The 23,608-nt window shown below is 42.6% G+C and overlaps 1 protein-coding gene across 3 annotated transcripts; it reads right to left on the bottom strand.

Moving 5' to 3' along the window:
- Window positions 1-692: 692 nt before the first annotated feature.
- LOC120997058 (actin-binding Rho-activating protein-like) lies at window positions 693-11,706 on the bottom strand. 3 transcript variants are annotated; one of them, XR_005778056.1, is made up of 2 exons: window positions 11,529-11,581; window positions 693-1,439 (listed from the first exon to the last, which is right to left on the bottom strand). XR_005778056.1 is itself a non-coding variant. In XM_040426969.1 (2 exons), the coding sequence occupies exon 2, from the start codon at window positions 1,409-1,411 to the stop codon at window positions 941-943; it is 471 nt and encodes a 156-aa protein (XP_040282903.1). In that variant the 5' UTR covers window positions 1,412-1,439; window positions 11,662-11,706; the 3' UTR covers window positions 693-940. The 3 variants fall into 3 exon arrangements, 2 of the variants coding, with proteins under 2 accessions (XP_040282903.1, XP_040282904.1); XM_040426969.1 differs by lacking the exon at window positions 11,529-11,581 and adding an exon at window positions 11,662-11,706; XM_040426970.1 differs by lacking the exon at window positions 11,529-11,581 and adding an exon at window positions 11,604-11,698.
- Window positions 11,707-23,608: the final 11,902 nt, after the last annotated feature.

The following is a 23,608-nucleotide window of genomic DNA, read 5'->3' as shown; positions in this document are numbered from 1 at the left end:
AGTTTCTAATGTCGCATCCGCTTCCATATAGGGTTCAGACCCACGGATGAGTGTCAAAGATGCTCTGTGGTGTCTGCAGATTTGTTGCATATGATGTGGACGTGCGAGAGGTTAGGGAGATACTGGGAGTTGGTACGTCAGACAATACAGGATGTTTACAAGGTACGAATACCCTCTGACCCGAAAGTGTGTGTGTTAGGATATGTCTCTGAATTGGCCACTGGGCAGGTGCATAAAATAGCTATAGGGAGAATGTTATATGTCGCTGGGAAGTTAATAGCCCTACATTGGATACAGACAGCGCCGCCAATCCTAGGCGAATTCCTAAGTGCGGTTGACACAATGCTGAGTTATGAACGGATGGTGTACCAGAAGCGTGGATGCCCAGCGAAATTTGAAAAATTGTGGGATCCATGGCTGTCGTTTCGACGTCTGAATAGAAATGTTTAAAAATGTGCCTTTGTATTTTGTAGGTTAGGGTGGGGTGGGATGGGGGGGGGGGGGGAGGTTGGATTGGAACTGGATAAATACACATAGTTTGGTGCCCTTTTTGTTATTAGTCCTATGGATAATATGTCTCTATGTCATCCTTGTATGTATTGTGGAAAAACGTGTATTTACACGGTAAAATGTTTAATAAAAATGATCTGATTTAAAAAAAAAAAATAGTAGTGCCGATAAAAAACTTACCGAGCACTTTATTCACATACTTTCACAACATGATCTACGCTCTGAATCTTACAAGCTCTGTGTGGCCTGGATGTCAGTTTCTCTATGCATTTTTATGGAATTCTCTGAAAGCTTTTTTTAAAACTTTTTAATGGTTCTACCCCATTTACCCAGTGTAAATTATAAAGGGGTTGCTCCTAGGAGCGATTCTTTACAATGACTTGCCTTCAGTTATTGTTACAATAAAGTTTCTAATATAATCACTCTTATTTTATTCTAGCAGTGTAATAACAACGTGGTCATCTCTTCCTTGCCATAGCATCTCTCCTTCAAAGTGCAGCAGCCCATGTTTCCTGGCTCTCAATAAAACCCCTACAAGTTTATTCGAGATAGTCACATAAGTATCAAACAGCTTTCCAAAGGTGACTCTAGTCAGTCCATCTTCAGCGGTTACCCCAATATTTCTTATGACCTGACACAGTTCCTCTACTTCCTTGCCAAGGTGCCTATGAGCATCTTTTCCTCTCTTCTCTGTAAGGGTGCCAGCTTTGGGTTTGCCATACTCTGTATCCTTAGTGTCAAGATGGGCAGTGCCAGGCTGTATGACGTTGCTGAAAGGGTTCTGTTTCTGATAATCTGCATGCTGCTTTGCCCAGATTTGCCATGAGTTCTTTAGAGCTCCCACTGAGTTGTTGATTTCATTCCCTTCTGCTCTGCTTTTCTGTCTGAATTCATCCATCATTTGGTTTACAGTCAGTTGTAGTCATGTGCTGTGTAAGAACATTAAGTAGATATTAGGCATGACAAATTGAAGGCAGTGAGGTCAAATCCTGTAGGTGTACGTTATATCAAAAAGTTAGGCTGCATTCCATTGGCCATTTGATCAATGTTATATCTTTTAAGTCAAGGACTAGAGTGTGTCTGTTCAGTTGAAAGCAGAAAACCTTTTTCAAGCAAAAATATTCTTCCTCAGATAGGATCTTCTATAGTTACCAGCAAGTATACAAACCAGACACGGAGTGAAATGTTTCCTATGGTTTTATTCACACATTACGTATTTGGACAGTATTCTGCATCAGTGTTTTGAAGACCAAATAAAGACTGGATGCAAAAAAGAGAAGTATAAACCTTTTTAATTATGGTATATTGCCCTACTTTCAGGATCTACTCTGTTTCTGGCCATCATATCACTTGTATCTGGGATTTTTTTTAGCAGTATCTCACTGTGCATAGTGAATGTCTAGTTTGCAGTTCTCCCAGAGATGGTGGGTGGAGACTAGATGCCATCCACTGCACACAGAAAGTAAAGGAGAATCGGCTTCCTAACCTTGGCTAATTCACTCAGAGGCAGCCCTAGGATCATAGAGGACATTACAGAGAAGTACTTTTATATATATATATATATATATAGCTGTGAATAAAGCTTTTAGGAAGTTTATACCTCAGCCTCATGTAGCTCCAGCAGTCTGCTTGTTTGTGTGTGCTTGTACTCACTCCTTCTATCTCTATAGACTTATCATATCAGCATTAATGTGTAATATGACCCTCCTGTGGATCTGCTTCTGTCTAGGATGGGATTAAAGCATTTTTCTAAATGAAAAGCAATTAGTAAGTGGGGAGGGGAGAGGTAAACAGCTAATAACATGAAAAGTAGATAGTTCTCACTGACAAGACATATTACAAAGTTTCTTGTGGTCATTTGTACTATTGGTTTGTAATGTAATCTTGTGTGAACATTTATTGATCATTGAGTAATAAAAAGTTATTTTCATCTACTTTCAGTTTGTCTACTCTCGGTTTGTTAGTCAGCAAGGGGTTCCCGGGAAAACATCAACAACAAGACCTGTGACTTTTACAATAGGGAAGGAAAACTGATTTCAGCCGGCTCAGAGACTTTTTACAAAGCAGTAACTATATCTGTGCCAAATTATAGCTCTGGACAAGTACTATACCAAGCTTCTGTGAGACAGAAATGGCATAAGGCTAATTTCACATGAGCTTGTGGGGTCTATGAAACACAGTGACAGTTGCATTTTCTGGAGCAACCGCGATTTATCGGAGCCAAATTCTGTGCATCATAGTGATTTGTGATGTTGTGAGTTTCAGCCTGACCGTGAGTCTGCTGTCCTGTACAAAACAGTAGACCCTAATTTGGGCTGGAACTTAGAGCATCATAAATCATTATGATGGAGTGAGTTTGGTAAGCCAAGCCATGGCTGTCTGGGAAGTCTGGCCATTTTACGTGAACCGGTTTTCCCTTACCATACTTGCCCTGTGTAAAATTAGCATTAGGGGTTCCCCCAAAAATTTTTAAAGGGTTTTCCGGGTTCAGGGCTGAACCCGGACATAAGCTCCCCTTCACTCCTTTAGCATGTAGGATAGGAGCATCCGAGCATTTCCTTGCTCTCAAGCTCCGCTTGCATTGAGCAGGGCAAGGTCTGTTTGTTGTGAGCCGGTGATATACCAGGCTTCACAACACTATGCTAGGCGGAGACTTCCGCCTAGCAGAGAGCCCAGTGAAGTCACCGGCATAAATGGGCAGTGTATAGCACTGTTCTGGGCTGTTTTAGAGGCGGTTACTAGTGAAGTCTCCGCCTAGCATAATGTTGTGAAGCCCGGTACATCACCGGCTCACAACAAACAGACCTTGCCCTGCGCAATGAAGCGCAAGGCAAGGGGAGCATCTGAGCAAAGAAATGCTCCGATACTCCTATTGTACATGCTTAAAGGAGTGAAGGGGAGCTTATGTCCGGGTTCAGTGCTCATAAGCAGTTCCCACAGTCCTCTGTGCACTAACCATCTTAGCACCACAAACCTCTCCCCTAACCTAATAGTTCACTGTCCTGTATCAGTGTAGGTAAAATGTAAAAAAAACAATAGTGCCATCCTAAACCATAGCGAAGTCTTAGGTATGAGAATTATTAGATCTCTATGGATTTTCATAACTTAATTATACAAAGATTAAAGAAGCACTAGAGGAGGATTTGCTACTGCAGTGAATCACATTACTAGCCTCTTGATATCAGAATAATGAACTCAGTTCTTGGCCGCTGTTGCATCATGGATCTGCAGTAGGATCACTGGAGTCTTACAGCATCTGCTGTGTCAGCCAGAACTCAATGTGAGTCTCATAGACTTGCGTAGAGAAACATAATTCTGGATAGCAGATGCTGGAGAACTGGTGATTAGACTGCAGGTCACAAAATGCAACAGCAGCCAGGAACGGAGTTCATTATCTTGAAGCAGGGGTGGATTGGCCATTAGGATAAATCCCCATGGGCTAGTTAGGTTATGACATCATGAGGCTGACTGCCTCCCAAAAAAGGCCTGTTTGTCAATGAAGACCCATAAAGCAGCACATGATGTGGCATCACCAGTACTGCTCAACATCCATACAGAACAGGCATAGTCTATGTTTGAGCCACAACCTCTGCATGGTGACTAGTGTTGATCGTGAATATTCTAATCGCAAATTTTTATCGTGAATATTGGCACTTCGAGAATTTGTGAATATCTAGAATATAGTGCTATATCTTCGCAATTGCGAATATTCTCGATTTTTTTTTCATCAGTACCCATGATCCCTCAGTGCTTCTTGCTTGTGGGCCAATGAGAAGGCTGCAATATCTTTGACTTTAGGAGTAGTATTGATCGCGAATTTTCCAATTGACGATTTTTGCAATCAAGAAAATAATGACTGGAGATCTCGAATTTGCGAATGTATGACGAATAGTCGTCCAAATATTTGTGAAATATCGCAAATTCGAATATTGCCCCTGCCACTCATCACTGATGGTGACATAACATAATAGCGCTCTTCCTCTTGGTTAACAAGCTCACATATAGGATGAAGTGTACTGCTATAGGGCTGTATATTTAATAATCTATCTAGATATCAGTATAGGGCTGTCTATATAATTCTGGTGTTCTATATCTCACTATACATGTAATGACTGGCCTTGATGTATCACTACAGGGCTCTATATACAGTTGTGTTCAAAATAATAGCAGTGTGTTTAAAAAAGTGAATGAAGCTCAAAATCATTCTAATAGCTTTTATTTCCATACACGCAAATGCATTGGGAACACTACACATTCTATTCCATATCAAAACATGAAGAAAAATATATAAAATTTGTGAAAAGTGAATATTAGACTGTTCAAAAAAATAGCAGTGTTTGTATTCTTTACAAACTCATTCACTATATTAACTGAAAAATGTTTGAAGATTTTGTTTTCCTTTGAATCACTTAACTAATATTTAGTTGTATAACCACTGTTTCTGAGAACTGCTGTACATCTGTGTTGCATGGAGTCAACCAACTTCTGGCACATGTGAACAGGTATTCTAGCCCAGGATGATTGGACTACATTCCACAGTTCTCTATTTCTTGGTTTTGCCTCAGAAACTGCATTTTTTATGTCACCCCACAAGTTTTCTATTGGATTAAGATCCGGGGATTGGGTTGACCACTCCATAACGTCAATCTTGTTGGTCTGGAACCAAGATGTTGCATGTTTACTGGTGTGTTTGTGGTCATTGTCTTGTTGGAACACCCATTTCAAGGGCATTTCCTCTTCAGCATAAGGCAGCATGACCTCTTCAAGTATTCTGATCTATTCAAACTGATCCATGATCCCTGGTATGCGATAAATAGGCCCAACACCTTAGTATGAGAAACATCCCCATATAATGATGATTGCGCCACCATGCTTCACTGTCTTCACAGTGTACTGTGGCTTGAATTCAGTGTTTGGGGGTCGTCTGACAAACTGTCTCCGGCCACTAGACCCAAAAAGAACAATCTTACTTTCATCAGTCCACAAAATGTCTCTTTAGGCCAGTCAATGTGCTCTTTGGTAAATTGTAACCTCTTCAGTACATGTCTTTTTTTCAACAGTGGGACTTTACGGGGGCTTCTTGCAGATAGCTTGGCTTCACATAGGCATCTTCTAATTGTAACAGTACTCACAGGTAACTTTAGACCTTCTTTGATCTTATGGAACTGATTGTTGGCTGAGTCCTTGCCATTTTGGCTATTCTTCTATCCATTCGAATGGTAGATTTCCGTTTTCTTCCACGTCTTTCAGGTTTTGGTTGCCATTTTAAAGCATTTGTGATCATTTTAGCTGAGCAGACGATCATTTTCTGCACTTCTTTACATGTTTTCCCCTCTCCAATCAACTTTTTACTCAAGGTACGCTGTTCTTCTGAACAATGTCTGGAACGTTCCATTTTCCTCAGGTTTCAGAGAGAAATGCACTGTAACCAGCATTTTCTGTCTTCCTTCCTTAAATAAGGGCAATAATTGCCACCTGTTTTTCAAAGAATGAATGACCTCACTCATTGAACTCCACACTGCTATTATTTTGAACATGCCCCTTTCAATTAGTGATTCAATTACACAGAATCAGCAGCATACATGTCATGACTGTTGGGTCTGTTGGATTTCTATTACTCTACTACACCTGCTAGTAAATTATTTGCCATGTAAAAATATAATTTCTACCAAAAACAGTGATTGATCAGGTTAGTGATGTCTGACTGCTATTGTTTTGAACACAACTGTATAATAATGATGTTCTATATTTGACTATAGAGTTGATTATAGGGTTGTAGTGCTGTGCTCTATTTTCTAAAGGGGTAGCCCGTTGTATTTTTGCATCATTCCCACTGACATTTTTAGATTTTTTTTCTAGGGCCACTTTAAGTTCCCAATCTTCCCCTGACCTGCAGTAAAGGACCTGGTAATGTGATTCTCTGCTGTATCTTAGTTTACAAACAAAAGCCACCATAAAAAATCTCAGACTGCTGCTTTAAGGTTTATTTTACTGAGAACTGACAAAAATGGCAACAGTGTAGCAAAAAATAGCAGATTGCCATATTACCAGTAGAGGGCGCTGATACAATGTCTGTGGCCTATTCAAGCATCCATATTCATACCTATTCTCACAAACAGTAAAAAGTAATCTGAAGCACTCATAAATAACAACCAGCAGTTGTATCAAAGTGTAAGGTTCACTTCCGACTAAATTAAAATGGTTTTCTGAGATTTTTATGCTGATGACCTATGCTTTGGATAGGTGATTGGTGGGGGTCCAACACCCGGGACCCTCAATCAGCTGTTTTGAGAAGGCAGCGGTGCTCCTGTGCCTTCTCGCAGCTTACCAAGCACAGCGCCGTACATTGTATAGCGGCTGTACTTGGTATCACGCTCAGCCCCATTCACTCGGATAGGGCTGAGCTGCTCCTGGGACTCATGACACATGAGCATGTCGTCACTCGGCCTAGGAAAAGCAGACAGAAGACCACGGCGCTACTTCTAGCGCTGCTGCGTTCTTGAAAAGCTGATCGGCGGAGGTCCCAGGTGTCGGACCCCCACCAATCAGATACTGAGGATGGCTCATCAGTAAAAAATAAATAAAATTCGGAAAATTAAGGGATTATCGTTCTTTTCGTTCATGGCCTGTCATTAAGGCCCAGGCACATAAGCGAATAATCGTATTAATGTTTTCTGTGACCTAATAAAGAAAATATCAGTGGTACTTTTTAAATGTCCATGCGACAATATTTTATCGCACTGGCGTGTTTGCACCATTGTGTAAACTTGGGGCAGAGGCGGGAAAACAGAATTGCCAATATTTACACCTAGAAAGAGGCGCAAAGGGGAAACAAAGACCAGAGTAAAAAGCCGATCTTTATTATTGACCACCAGCTTTGTAGTTTTTTCCATCAGGATCGTATCTACTGTATTTTAAATCCGTTTTTCAAGCGTGTGAAGAATAACTGAAGACAGCAACCAGCTGTGAAAGCAGACTTAAAAGGGTTTTCTGAGATTTTAATACTGATGACCTATCCTCTGAATAGGTCAACAGTGTATGATTGGTGGGGGCCTGACACCTGGGGCCCCTGCCAATCAACTGTTTAAGAAGGCAAAGGCGCTCTTGTGAGCACTGCGGCCATCTCCATGCTCACGAAGCACAGCGCGGTACATTGTGTAGAAGCTGTGCTGTGGTATTGCAGCTCAGCCCCATTCACTTCTATGGGGCTGAGCACTACATAGGCCACGTGACTGATGAACGTGTCATCCCTGGGTTAAGAAAAGCTGAGAGAAGGTGGCGGCGCTACTGTGAGTGCTGCTGCCTTCTCGAACAGCTGATCAATGGGGATCTCAGACCGATTAGATACTGATAGGAGAATGGGTCATCAGTATTAAAAATCTCAGAAAACCCCTTTAATGTGGATGCCTTTCATATGCTGTTGTTTTTTTTTGTTTTGTTTTTTTAACTTAAATGGAGCAGTCCTGCATGAAAAACTCCTGAAGGTAGAACATGCTGTGATTTTTCCTGAATGAACAGATGCTCAGTGAAAAACAATGGTCATGTTAAAAAAACATTGAAATAAATGGGTCAGGGTTAAGTCCAGATGCTATTACTGTAAAAACAGACCGCATCCAGATGGAAAATGCTCTTTTGTGAAATAAGTCTTACAAGACAGAGTGGTAGGACAACAAGGCTTTGGGTCCCTGCTCTAACACAGGCTTCAACTATGTCGGCATCCTGCGAACTATTTGCCCTGCCCCACACCATAAACATGGGCCCAGGTCCACCTGCCCCCCCTCCCCACCGAGCACCCTCACTAGCTACACCTCTGCCTACATTATACAAGAACATCATGGAGACCAACTGGGATGGGGGAATTTCTGGACGCCACAAAAATGCTTGCAGGTTGTAATAGTCTCTAAAACGTAGGTTGTGTAAAAAATTACTTTTGGTTGGAGAGCCAAATGGAAAAGTGCTCATTCCTGCCCTTCTGTGCTATAGCATTATAGTGTTATAGATATATTTTATGTGAAACACAGTAGCATTGGTAATCCGCACACATATTGGACCGTTGATGCAAGCCTGTCAATCCACATAGTGTGTGAAGCATCTAATCAACATCAATCTGCATACTTGCTGGGCCAGTGAGATAAGCTTAGCGTACTGTATATACCGCATGTAAGATACAGAAATAGCAGGATACTGTATTATGTCTGGGCAGGTGGCCGCTAGCATAGTCACATATAACTGCACTCAGTGAGTAGGCTCAGTCATCAGATACTTTTAACAATTTTTATTGAGTGAGGCATTTAAGTTTAGGATTACGGTTTTACTGGTATTATTAAACCCTAAGGCCCTGATTTATCAGGACCGGCGTGTGCTGCACTGCCAGAGGAGGCATTTAATTTATGACAAGACGCGGGCCTCGTTATAAATTAACTGCCTCCTTTAGCAGTCAGTTTGCCAGTTTCTGGCTTAAATGATGATACATTTCGCGGAGCCGAAAGCCCCACCCATGCAACACCCTCAACACACCACCTTTTCGGAAACTGGCTAGGACGTCATAAAAATGGCAGTTGCAGCTATGATATTTTAAAAAGTCGCCAAACCAGGTTTTGCATCCTTTCAATGCCAGAAAACTGGCACAGGCGAATTTGTCATTCCCCCCCTCCCTTAATTTTAATAGCAAACTAGTAGTGAGTAGAAAAATAGGGATAATTTTGCCCTAGTTTAATTTGTGTTATAACTAATAAAGTGTACTAACAGTGACTTACAATGTCTTATACCAAATAACCATTCTAAATTCAATGTTTTGTTACCTTTTTAATAATGTGATCAGACAAGTCATATTTACAGACCACAACGTAACGATCAGCGATTAGTTGTACGTTTGCAAAAAAGATTATTCTCACAATCTACATCAAATGTTTAACATCAGCTGAGTGCGCACTCGTTTCTCTTAAGGTGGATTTACATGGGCAGATTATCGGGAACGAACATTCCTGTGAACACTCGTTCCCGACAATCTGCCCATCTAAGGCCTCGTCCACATTTCTGTGTCAGTGTCATGTCCGTGAAAAAAAAAAACGTACGTGTTTCATCTGTGAAGATGTCCGTGATTGGTCCGTGTGTCCATTTTTTACCACCCATGTGTCATCCGTAATTCACTTACGTTGCTCAGCTGAAAATGAATTTCCAAGGAATCTGCTATTAGTCTTCAGTGAAAAGCAGACGCATCACGGATGCTATCATTGTTGTGTCCGTGATTTTCATGGGCATGCTTGGTCCGCATCATGGATCAAAGTAGTGCATGACTCCGTGAACAGACACAGTTAAATCAATGGGTACGTGTGCTATTCGTGGAAAATGCGGACAGCACACGTCAGCGAAAAACGGAAATGTGGACGAGGCCTAAACCTGCTGCCGATCACCAAATGAACAAACAAACTGCTTATTCATTGGGTGAAACTATTGTTCGTGCAGACAAGTAAATTATGTGCAGCAGACTGTGGTGTCTAAACAGCGATCTGCTGCCCAGGAGCAATGCAGCTGTGTGAGGACAAGGGATAGCAGTCGCCATCACTTGTCCTCATCACTCCATGTAAATGCAGCTTTCTCCACTGAGCGAGCAGCCGGCTGTCGTGATGGAACATTTCCTTCCTGACAATCGGCTTCTCCTCGGCGCGTGTAAATTCACCTTTAGAATAGGGTTATCTGCTTGTGTAAATTAGGTCATCAGTGAGGGTCCTACCCTTGGAACTTCTAAATGGGGTCTTAGCCATAGTTGCCCACTTCTTTAAAGAGGGAAAGAATATTGCAGAATTCATGAAATCAGTTTAAAGGGCAGAATCCAACTCTGCTATTCTTGTGTTTATTGCCCCCGTTACTGCACAGTTCTTACTTTTGTAGTATGCAAATTAGCCTCTAGGAGAAGGGGGGGGGGCGTTGCTCCTGCTCCTAGAGGCTCCGGTCTCCCACCTCATGTCACGCCCTGCCGTCCTTGATTGACAGGACTAGCGTTCGTCTTCTCCTGCCGGCCCTGTGTGCTGGGTAAATCTCGCGCATGTGTCGTGCCGTTTACCGAGCACACAGGGCCGGCAGCAGGAGCTGGAATGAGCTAATTTGCATATAACAAGAGTAAGAATTGTGCAGTAAAGCCTCATTCACTCGTCCGTGGAACACGCTCCGTGAGATACTGGACTGGCATCCTGCTTAGTGCAGGAGCGCACGGCGTCATTGGTTGCTATGACGCCGTGCACTTTGTGCCGCCGCCGCAGTACAGTAATACACTCGTATGATTTATAAGGGGGGCATCAATAAACATAACAATAGCAGAGTTAGATTCTGCTGACATTAGCACATCTCTAATGTCAGCCAGTTTAAAAGGGTTAATTCTGGTGACACAAAAACCCTTTAAAGGGCAAACAGGATGCAAAAAAACTGATACAGAAACATGGCTGAAATTCACAATTTTGATATACAGTTTTCCAACAAAGAAAAACCACGAGGATTTCACGTATAAAACAGAATGTGGCACAGTGTCAGAATTCGGATTGCGGCAGTTGTGGCAGAGAATACAACACAACCCTATCCAAGTCAGTAACGCTCAGTAGCCCCTTGGTGTTGGTAGTGGTCCTGGTGGTTGAACCCCTATCAATCAGGCATTGCAGATGGTGCAGAAGTCTGTGAAGAGTCAGTTGTAGCAGAGCTGTAGTGTGACACATTGTGATTATGTGGTTTAGCATAGTACTTCCAGTAAACCTACTGAAATATCTAAACCAAAGATGGCAAACCTGAGGCTCTCTGGTTGTTGCAAAACTACAACTCCCAGCATGCCCAGACTGACTACAACTATCAGCCTACAACAGCTGGAGAGCCGCAGGTTGGCCACCCCTGATCTAAACAATGCACAATCTTTACAGTTCATACCACACAAACAATACTGTCCCCATCCATGACTTCAGCTCTGCCACTACAGCTATATATTTAGGCCATATTTCAGGGTAAGCAAATCTACTTGCAATTCAGGTATTTACCGTCCGGTAAATCTGATCGTACAAAGTTCATGCACTGAATAGTCCTAGTACGGGGAGCAGACTGGCTGAACATACCAGAGACCTTTACAGCTGCATCACAGGATCTCCTATTATCTCAGCTCAGGCAGCTCACCTGACCCACAGCAGATATTACCCGTCATGTGCCCCTGGCCTAGCCAGTCACAGCTTCATTCCCTGCCCAGATTACACTGCTATATATAGAGATTCTCTTGGTTTGGGCGAGGCCGCACTTACTTCCTCCCACATAAGTGCATGACGTACTCTAGGGAGAATGAGAGATGAGAGAACAATGCCGCATAGTTTCATAATCAAACCAATGAAAAATATGCCCTGTGTGTGGAAAAAGTCTTACAATATAGTAGCGGACAGGAAGAAGGGAGCTGATTGTGTTTTGGGTTGTAGATTAGGTTAGATTGCGAAGATGCTATATTATTCAATTTTTTCATATGATGCCATACTTTAAATGGGGTTGTCCAGGAAAAGATATTTATGACTTATCCATCAGTATCAGATCTGTGGGGTGCAACACCCGGGACCCCCGCCGATCAGCTGTTAGAAGGGGCCTTGAGCGCCGCGGCTTCTTCCTAGGCCTTGTGATGTCACTGTACATCAGTCATATGGCCTAGTTGCAGCTCAGTCCATTCAAGTCAGTGGGGCTGAGCTGCAATACCAAGCACTGCCACTATACGATGTATTGTGCTGTCTTTGGAAAGCTGCCATCGGTCACCCGAGCTTCGGTGAGCATGGCGGCTCGCTGAAACAGCTGATCGGCTGTGATTTGGACCCTCGCTGATGTGATAATGATGACCTATCCTTATAAGTCATCATTAAAGGGGTTGTCCAGGTTCGGAGCTGAACCCTGGACATATCCCCATTTTCACCCAGGCAGCCCCCCCGACTTGAGCATCGGAGCAGTTCATGCTCCAATGTTCTCCTTTGCCTAACACTGAATCGTGCAGAGCAAAGGCATTTTGTGGAGTTCCGGTGACGTACCGGGATCTCCTTAGGGCTGCCAGGCGGAGGCTTCAGGCCAGCAGTGAGCCCGGTGACGTCACTGGCACTGATGGGCGGGCTTTAGCGCTGCCCTAGCCTGTAAAGCGGCTAGGGCAGCGCTAAAGCCCGCCCATCAAAGCTGGTGACGTCATCGAACACACTGCTCGGAGGAAGGCTCCGCCCGGCAGTGTGTTATTGTGAAGAAAAGAGCCCTTGCCCTGCGCGATCCAGCGCAGGTCAAGGGAGAGCATCGGAGCATGAACTGCTCCGATGCTCAAGTCAGGGGGACTGCCTTGGTGAAATTATGGGTATGTCCGGGATCAGCTCTGAACCTGGACAACCCCTTTAAAGGGACTCTGTCACCACTTTCTAACCCCCCCTTTTAAAAGTATTGTTATCTCCATGGCGCCCCTGTGATTACAAAGGTGTTGTTAGAAGATAAATTCGCCGTCTCCTTTTGATAAAAAGAGCTTTTATCTAACCTGTCAATCTTCTTGATAAGGTGCCCAGGGCGTTTCTGTTGGTCTCAAGCTGCCGCCCGCCGCCGCCGCTGTTGGTGCCCAGCTCCTCCCCTGATGCTTTCAGCGCCGCCTGAATGTAATGAAATACGCCTCCGGCTCTCGCTCAGTGCCCCCTCCTCCTTTTCAAAGATCCCGCGCGTGCGCACAGGCCTGTGCCTGATGCGCCCGTGCGGACATTTACAATCAGCCTCATTGAGCGAAGTGCGCATGCGCGCACTTCGCTCAACCTCCTCATCAGACGAGCACTGCAGCCGGCCGGCTGCAGTGCTCGTCTGATGAGGAGGTTGAGCGAAGTGCGCGCATGCGCACTTCGCTCAATGAGGCTGATTGTAAATGTCCGCACGGGCGCATCAGGCACAGGCCTGTGCGCACGCGCGGGATCTTTGAAAAGGAGGAGGGGGCACTGAGCGAGAGCCGGAGGCGTATTTCATTACATTCAGGCGGCGCTGAAAGCATCAGGGGAGGAGCTGGGCACCAACAGCGGCGGCGGCGGGCGGCAGCTTGAGACCAACAGAAACGCCCTGGGCACCTTATCAAGAAGATTGACAGGTTAGATAAAAGCTCTTTTTATCAAAAGGAGACGGCGAATTTATCTTCTAACAACACCTTTGTAATCACAGGGGCGCCATGGAGATAACAATACTTTTAAAAGGGGGGGTTAGAAAGTGGTGACAGAGTCCTTTCCAGGATAACCCTTTTAAATTGATCTATTTTATAGATTATATTAAAGGGGTTTCCAAGTGTTTTATACTGATGCCCTATCCTCAGTATAGGTCATCAGTCCGACTCCTGGCACCCTACAGATCGACTGCACTCCACCAGTGAACACCACAGCCTCCTCGCAGCTTACCCTAGGCCAATGACGTCACATTCATCGGTCACGTGGCCTAGGTGCAGCTGCGTTCCATTCAAGTGAATAGAGCTAAGCTGCGATTCTATGCACAGCCACTTGACAGTGTTGTGCTGTGAGGAGCGCCACTGTTTTCTCAAACAGCTGATTGGTGGGGGTCCCAGGAGTCAGACTGGTCAAATACTAATGACCTATCTTGAGGATAGATCATCAGTATGAAACGCGCAGGAAACCCCTTTAAATAATTACATAAGTAACATCTTTTATATTTAAAAAATGTTACAAAATTAAAAAAAGGTCAGTGGGTGTCCAACTCCCAGCACCCCACCGAACAGGTGTTGGAAGGGTTCATGACACTGGAGCAAGTGCTGTGACCAGTGGCGTAACTAGAAATCACTGGGCCTCACAGCTTTTTTATTACCCTCTCCTTCTGTGCAACCCCATCTCTTGTGGCTAGTCTAGATTGTTCTCTTACTTAGACAAAGCCTAGCAGCCGCGCCATCGGTTTCCTACACGTATATACTGTATATGATGTCATTGTATAATACTGTTGAGGAAGCCCTGACAATAAAATCTGTTAGTCCTTCTCCTGGGTGGGCCCCTTCTGAGTTCGGGCCCCAAAGCAGCCGCTTCCTCTATAGCTACGGCCCTGGCTGTGACCTCTTCTGTGGCCTGTGACGTCACATTCATGGCCTTTGTGCAGCTCAGTTCCATTCAAGTGAACGGGATTGAGCTGCAATACTAAGCTCTGCCACTATGCTGATAAATGGAGGAGACATTTATATTACAACATTTCTTGTCACTGCTTGTACTATTGATTTACAGAACAAAATGACAGTGGTTAGTCTCAGCAGCGAAAGCAGATAATGGCTGACACGGTAAGGGCACGTTTACCTCAGCGTTAGTTATCCGGAAGGCTGTTCCGGCAGAGGAATAGCTTGCTGGCATTCATTGTATCCGGCCTAGTTGGATACTGCTCTTCACCACCGGATCCCCATTGACTATAATTGGATCTAGCTGCTTTCCGGCCTGAATACATGCAGTGCTTTTTGTCCAGCTGATAGCCAACATTTATGCTAGAACAAGCCACCGGATCTCCTAACACTAGTGTGAACCTAGCATAAGCAGTCTATAAGAGGCTTCCTTCTAGAAAGACAGCCACGCAGACCAATTTGATGCAGTGTAGTCTGGGCACTGACAGGCGGACCCCCCACCCATTTAACCTCTGCAGAAATGCTGGCAGCACTCATACGTCTATTTTGAAAAGACAACCTCTGGATATGATGCTGAGCATGTGCACTCTTCTTGGGTCAACCACGGCGAGGCCTGTTCTGAGTGGAACGTGTCTTGGTAAATCACTGTATGTTCTTGGCCACCGTGCTGCAGCTCAGTTTCAGGGTGTTGGCAATCTTTTTATAGTCTAGGCCAGTGGTGGCGAACCTATGGCACGGGTGCCAAAGGTGGAACTCAGAGCCCTCTCTGTGGGCACCCGCACCCTGGAAAAAGTCTATGGTGTACCAATATGCCTTAGACTTTTCCTGCCATTCATCAGCGCAGGGCACACTATGAATGGCACAGGCAGCGCACTGAATGTAGGCAGGCTATTATAGCTACAGTGAAGACTAATATAGTGGCTCACCCTCTCAGATATAAAAGATATGGGTGCTCTGCCTGCCGCGCACAGTCCGCTGTGTATATTCAAAAGATATCAATATTTATATAAATGACAGGAACTAAATATCCCGAAGTTGCATAGATATATCACTCAAATAGATATACAGTGAGTAACAGAAGTATTTGAACACCCTGCAATTTTGCAAATTCTCCCACTTAGAAATCATGGAGGGTCTGAAATTCACATTGTAGGTGCATTCCAACTATGAGAGACAGAATGAAAAAAAATAATTCAGGAAATCACATTGTATGATTTTTAAAGAATTTATTTGTCTTGCACTGTGGAACATAAGTATTTGAACACCTGAGAAAATCTGTGTTAATATTTGATACAGAAGCCTTTGTTTGCAATTACAGAGGTCAAACATTTCCTGTAGTTCTTGACCAGGTTTGCACACACTGCAACAGGGATTTTGGCTCACTCCTCCACACAGATCTCCTCTAGATCTGTCAGGTTTCGGGGCTGTCGCTGAGCAACACGGAGTCTCAGCTCCCTCTAAAGATGTTCTATTGGATTTAGGTCTGTAGACTGGCTAGACCACTCCAGAACTTTGATATGCTTCTTTCTTAGTTATCCTGGCTGTGTGCTTCGGGTCGTTGTCATGTTGGAAGACCCAGCCACATCCCATCTTCAGTGCTCTGACTGAGGAAAGGAGGTTGTTGCTCAAAATCTCACAATAAATGGCCTCATTCATCCTCACCTTAATGCAGTGCAGCTGTCCTGTCCCCTTCGCAGAAAAGCACCTCCAAAGCATGATGTTACCACCCCATGCTTCACAGTAGGGATGGTGTTCTTGGGATGCAACTCATTCTTCTTTTTCCTCCAAACACGACGAGTGAAGTTTAGACCAAAAAGTTCTACTTTGGTCTCATCTAACCACATGACTTTCTCCCATGCCTCCTCTGGATCATCCAGATAGTCATTGGCAAACTTCAGACGGGCCTAGATATGTGATGACTTGAGCAGGGGAAATGTCACAGATGTAGTAGGGGAGAACACCAAAAGACAACAAGAAGGAAGAGGAAAGACAATAGGCCTCACCGCTAGGGAAGGAAAAGGGTCACCACCTATAAAACCCTGCTCCTGGCCCTAACTCCTATCCGTATGGGCACCTCTCGATGATAGAGATGCCCATACACAGGAACCTGTAAAACCCTGGTAACCCTCGGATGCCCTAGAGCTAATGACAGGGCAGAGACAACTCGTTCCTTCCCTGGTGAAGGAACCAGCGTCTCGCAGAGGACTAGTAAACAACTGGGGGGGATTACAAAACACAAGCGGAACACTTAACTTCTGAGGATGATGGATGAACAGGACTTCAACAAGAACCACACTCCAGCTCTTCCAAAACCAAATGAAGCTATCCAGAGCAAGGAGGGATGGGTAAATTCAGACTAAATAGGGAGAGGTAAAGGTCACATGATCCACACCTGAACAGGAGGTGTGGACATACCAGCAACACACAGACAAGGTGAAACCAAAAGAGGCTGTCAGATCACTCATGTTCAGTCAGTCTTTCAGACCTTCTAACACCTGTCACACGTGTGACAGGAACCTTCCGTGCAATGCATGATTTGAAACCATGATGGCGTAGTGTTCTACCGACAGTGACCTTTGAAACTGTGGTCCCAGCTCTCTTTATGTCATTGACCAACTCCTCCCTTGTAGTTCTAGGCTGATTCCTCACCTTTCTTATCATCAGTGATACCCCACGAGGTGAGATCTTGCATGGAGCCCCAGTCCAAGGGAAACTGACAGTCGTCTTTAGCCTCTTCCATTTTCGAACAATTGCTCCAACAGTTGATCTATTTTCAGCAAGCTGCTTGGCAATTGCCCTGTAGCCCTTTCCAGCCTTGTGGAGGTCCACAATTTTGTCTCTGGTGCCTTCTGACAGCTCTTTGGTCTTGTCCATGGTAGTAGTTGGCGTCTGACTGACTGTGGGGTAGACAGGTATCTTTAAAGAGCTCAGACAGGTGCTACTAAGTTAGATTAATGAGTGGAGTAGAGGTGGACTTTTTAAAGGCACAGTAACAGGTCTTTGAGAGACAGAATTCTTGCTGTTTCTCAGGTGTTCAAATACTTATGTTCAGCAGTGCAAGACAAATAAATTCTTTAAAAATCATACAATGTGATTTCCTGATGTGATTTTTTTTATTTATTCTGTCTCTCAGCTTGGTAATGCACATACAATGTGAATTTCAGACCCCTCCATGATTTCTAAGTGGGAGAACTTGCAAAATCGCAGGGTGTTCAAATACTTCTGTTCCTCACTGTATATGGATCTGTTCACTTCCACTTTTAATCGTTAAAATGGATCACATGCACTTAAAAGACCAATCAAGTTTCACCTTCTTACTGGGTGGAATACCATAGCAAACTATCCTTTTCTTCAAATTAACAGGACATGAATAGAAACATCTATGTTTTTCCATAAAAATTATGGATCAGAAACACAGAGAAAAATGCTAAAGTGAACTGAGCTTTACATCTCCAATGTTCTGGACCTAAAGTTACCATGTGACTACAAAATCGGTCTTTGGAAATCACAGGAATCTCACTCCATACAGACCTCCCCATCTCACAGATGGGTATCAATGTAGTGAAAGGTATATTCACTCATGGTAGGCATCTGATTGTGGTTTACAGATGCACATGCTGTAGAAACAGCCCCATTTAGATGTATGGAAAGTATTTTTCAATTGCAGAAGTTTCTGCAACAAATCTACTACATGTGATGAAACCCTCATATGGTTGTACTGCACGTTTGCATAGTGATAAACAGTAATACATATGTCTACATACTTATCTAGAAATATTGCTTTTTAGCAGCCAATCCCCCAGAACTTCATATTAAAATATATTATACTGTATTTGATTTATAGACCTCATTGTTGCTTGTATGTACAGGAATTATAATACAACTAAGACTACTTTCACATATGCGTTATTGCTGTCCGGTTTTGAGATCTGGCATGGGATCTCAAAACCAGAGTAAACCAGAATGGATCCAGTTGTATTATATCGAAAATTAACATACCAGACCCCGCAATAAAGCCATTATAAATCAATGGGCGCCGCATCCGGCACCATTGACTTACATGGTTTGATCTGGCATGTTCCGTTTCCCATGCCTCACGCAAAAACTCTGCTTGCAGCAGTTTTGTGTCCGGCATGGGAACGCTACAAACCAGAATGGAATGCATTCTGGTGCACTCTGTTCCGGTCTGTTCAGTTTTGTCCCCATTGAAATATACACACATATGTAATTTATTCTCCATAAAAGCTGATTAAAACATACTGTAATTCATATAGAGTAAAATAATGGACATCAAAATGGCATAAATATTTCTCTAATATATATATAGATGATAGCTATAGACCCTAGCTAATATTCACATATATATGACAACAATTGATATGACAGTGATTAATATAATTTAAAACACATAGAAGATCAGTACTATTAACCATCTACAGTGACCTGAATATCTATTCATCCAATATACAACACATCATAGATTTAGTATAGGGGTCCGGACCGGACCTCTATACTAAATCTATGATGTGTTGTATATTGGATGAATAGATATTCAGGTCACTGTAGATGGTTAATAGTACTGATCTTCTAATCTATCATTTTAAAAACAATTTAGCTCCGTGGCAATAGGTCCATAAGTTAATATATTCCATCCATATTATTATAGTACGCATTGAAAAAAATTATGAAAATATAAAAAAGTCAAAATTTTGTATAAAATATATATATATATATATATATATATATATATATATATATATGTATAGGTATGCAGAGACGTCTTGTTCAGTTGGTATTTTAGTTGTATAGATAATCAGATATCCTCTAATACTCGTGTATTAATATCATCATGTCAAATTCATATACTGTATTAATGCCCCTTTTACACGGGCGAGTTTTCCACGTGGGTGCAATGCTTGACGTGCACGTATTGCACCCGCACTGAATCCTGACCCATTCATTTCAATGGGGCTGTGTACATGAGTTATGTTTTTCACGCATCACTTGCAGCATGTTCTATATTCTGCGTTTTTCACGCAACGCAGGCCCCATAGAAGTGAATGGGCTGCGTGAAAATCACATTGCATCCGCAAGCAAGTGCGGATGCAATGCGATTTTCATGGATGGTTGTTAAGGAGATGATGAGATGAGCCCCGGGACCCCATTAAAGTCCATTTACTGTAATTTTCCATTATAACATGGTTACAATGGAAAATAATAGCATTTCTTTAATACAGAATGCTAAGTAAAATGTCCATTAAGGGTTAAAAAAATAATAAAAAAATTACTTACCTCATCCACTTGATCGCGCAGCCGGTATCGTCTTCTTTCTGCAAGACCTGTGCTGACGTCACCGTGGTGAGCGCGGTGACATCAGCGCAGGTCCTTCTATCTTTATTCAGCAGGACCTGCGCTGACGTCACCGCGCTCACCATGTGGTGAGCGCGATGACGTCAGCGCAGGTCCTTTTGCAGGTCCTGCAGGAAGAAGAAAGAAGACGATATCGACTGCGTGATCAAGTGGATGAGGTGAGTTTTTTTCTTTTTTAACCCCTCAATGGATATTTTAGTTAGCATTCTGTATTAAGAATGCTATTATTTTCCCTTATAACCATGTTAGAAGGGAAATTCATAAAATCAACAGAACGCCTAACTCAAACCCGAACTTCAGTGAAGAAGTCCGGGTTCGGGGATGGGTACCACAGTCAGTTTTTTGTATCACGTGTGTGCAAAACGCATTAAAACGCTTTGCACTCGCGCGGAAAAAACTGAACAACGCAATCGCAGACAAAACTGCCTAAAATTGCGTGCACGGGTTTCCCGCAGCACATCCAGCCCTCACCCGCGATGCTCGTGTGAAAGAGGCCTAACCCTTTCTACCCCAGTCCAGTTTTCACCTTCCTGCCCAGGCCATTTTTTGCAAATCCAACATATGTCACTTTATGTGGTAATAACTTTGGAACACTTTTACTTCTCCAAGCCATTCTGAGAATGTTTTCTCGTGACACATTGCACCTTACGACAGTGCTAAATTTGAGTCAATATATTTTTACTTTATTTATAAAAAAAATCCCAAATTTACCAAAAATTTTGAATAATTCACAATTTTCTAAATTTGAATTTCTCTACTTTTAAGACATATAGTAATGCCTCATAAAATAGTTATCAGTCATCATTCCCCATATGTCTGCTTTATGTTGGCATAATTTTGTAAATGTCATTTTATTTTTTTAGGATGAAATTTTTCAACAAAAATTCCAAAACCATTTTTTTAAGCACCAATTCAGTTATAAAGTGATTTTGAGGGGCTTACATAATATAAACCACCCATAAATGACCCTATTTTAGAAACTACACCCCTCAAATTATTTAAAACAGATGTTAAAAACTTTGTTAACCCTTTAGGTGTTTCACAAGAATTAAAGGAAAATGGAGGCAAAATTTCTAAATTTCATTTTTTATGCAGATTTTTCAGGTTAATCAATTTTTTCTTGCAACACAGCAAGGGTCAACAACAAACTAAACCTTAATATACATTACTCTGAATCTGCAGTTTACAAAAATACCCCATATGTGGTGGTAAACTGCTCTATGGGCATGTGGCAGTGGTCAGAAGGAAAGGAGAGCCATATGGATTTTGGAGGCAGATTTTGCTAGAATGGTTTTTGGGCACAATTTGTATTTGAAGAGACCCTGACGTACCCCTACAGTGGAAACCCTGAAAAAGTGACCCCATTTTTTAAACTACACCCTTCAAAGAATATATTAAGGGGGGTACTGAGCACTTTGACCCCCTAAGAATTTTACGGAATTTGAAAACACTTGGCTGTGAAAATAAAAAGTTACATTTCTTCCAATAAAATGGAATACATTTTTTTTATTTTCACAAGGGGTAACAGGAGAAAAAGCACCCAATTTTTTTTACCCATTTTCTCCTGAATACGACAACACCCCATGGTGGTAAACTGCTGTGGGGGTACAGAATGGAAAGAGCGCCATATGGCTTTTGCAGCGCAGATTCTTCTTATGTGGGGGCTCATTCAGATTCTGTCTTATGTGGGGGCTAATTTTTTGTGGGATGAGGTGACCTTTTCATTAGTACCATTTTAGGGTACATAAAACTTTTTGATCGCTTGGTATTCCACTTTTTGTGAAGCAAGGTGAAAAAAAGGCTGTTTTGGCATAGTTTAAATTTTTTTTTTTTTTACAGTAGTCACCTGAGGGGGAATATAATGTGATATTTTTATAGAGCAGATTATTACGGACGTGGCGATACTCAATATGCCTATTATTTTTGTTAAGTTTTACACAGTAAATGCATTTTTGAACAGAATGAAATCTTGTTTTTGCGTTGACAATTTCTGACTGCCCTATTTTTTTGTTTTTCTGGTGATTGTCTTAGGCAGGATCTTATTTTTTGTGAGATGAGATGGCGGTTTGATTGGTACAATTTTGGGGTACATAAGACTTTTTGATCACTCTGTATTACACTTCTTGTGAGGCAAGGTGACAAAAAAATGCTGTTTTGGCATAGTTTGAAAGATTTTTTTTTTACAGAATTCACCTGAGGGGGCATCTCATGTGATATTTTTATAGAGCAGGTTGGTACCGACGTCACGATACCTAATATGTCTATTATTATTTTTTTTGTTAAGTTTTACACAGTAAATGCATTTTGGAACAGAATTAAATCTCGTTTTTGTGTTGCCATTTTCTGAGAGCCATATTTTTTTATTTTTTGGGCAATTGTCTTAGGTAGAGTCTCATTTTTTGTGAGATGTGATGACGGTTTGATTGGTACCATTTTGGAATACATAAGACTTTTTTTGATCGCTGGGTATTACACTTTTTGTGAGGCAAGGTGACAAAAAAATGTCTGTTTTGGCATAGTTTTAAAAAATATTTTTTTACAGCATTCACCTGAGGGGGAATCTCATGTGATATTTTTATAGAGCAGGTCGTCACGATACATAATATGTCTATAATTTTTATTTTTGTTAAGTTTTACACAAATCACTGCAAAGATATCACTGGCTAATCCCTCAAACTGATGTTAAGAACTGAGACTTTAGCCAATGTATTCCTGTCAGGAACACATCGGAGCCCTTTTGCACCACCATCAAGGTATCTCTGTGTGGCATGGGTTCATACCACTAGACTACCTACAGAGTGTGAACACGGTCTGAGAGGTGCTAAGATGCAACTTACAGCCAAGCTCCCACATACTTCCATAGTGAAATCACTCATGTAGTGGGATTTCACTATGGAGGTATGTGGGAGCTTGGCTGTAAGTTGTATCTTAGCACCTCTCAGACCGTGTTCACACTCCGTAGGTAGTCTAGTAGTAGGAACCCATGCTACACTGAGATACCTTGATGGTGGTGCAAAAGGGCTCCAATATGTTCCTGACAGGAATACATTGGCTAAAGTCTCAGTTCTTAACATCAGCTTGAGGCATTAGCCAGTGTTAGTTGCATATCATTGTGGTGCACCTTTCGCAGTGATTTATGTATTTTTATATTTGCCTCCACACATTATCCCACCTTGTGTAGGATGCTTTTGTGGTGCATGTGGTCCGCTGCCGACATCCTCCATTGTATGCATTTTTTGCAGGGGATTGCCGTTATCAACGGATCACATGCGGAGGAATTGCTTCCCCGGTTATGCCACAGTGTTTGGGGTTTTTGAGCATTTCCTCCCATTTAGGCCACTTTATTTCAGTTATTAAGTTTTATGCAGTAAATGCATTTTTGAACACAATTAAAGGGTTTCTGTCATGAGAAATAACATAATGTAGCTGACTAACATTAACGAAATGTAGACCAGAGGCTCGGTCTACGCACCCTTTGGCATGCCCAGGTCCAGTTGATTGACTTTCAAGTTCTCCTCAGTGTCCCGTAAATCCCGCGCCTGTGCCATCCAGTTTAGAATTCGGCGCAGGCGCAGTGAGTGAAGGACTTGCTCCTGCTGCCGGCTTCCTCAC

Source organism: Bufo bufo, chromosome 4 (genome assembly GCF_905171765.1).
Source record: "Bufo bufo chromosome 4, aBufBuf1.1, whole genome shotgun sequence".
Classification (NCBI taxonomy): domain Eukaryota; kingdom Metazoa; phylum Chordata; class Amphibia; order Anura; family Bufonidae; genus Bufo; species Bufo bufo.
This window is presented reverse-complemented; position numbering and strand designations above follow the sequence as displayed.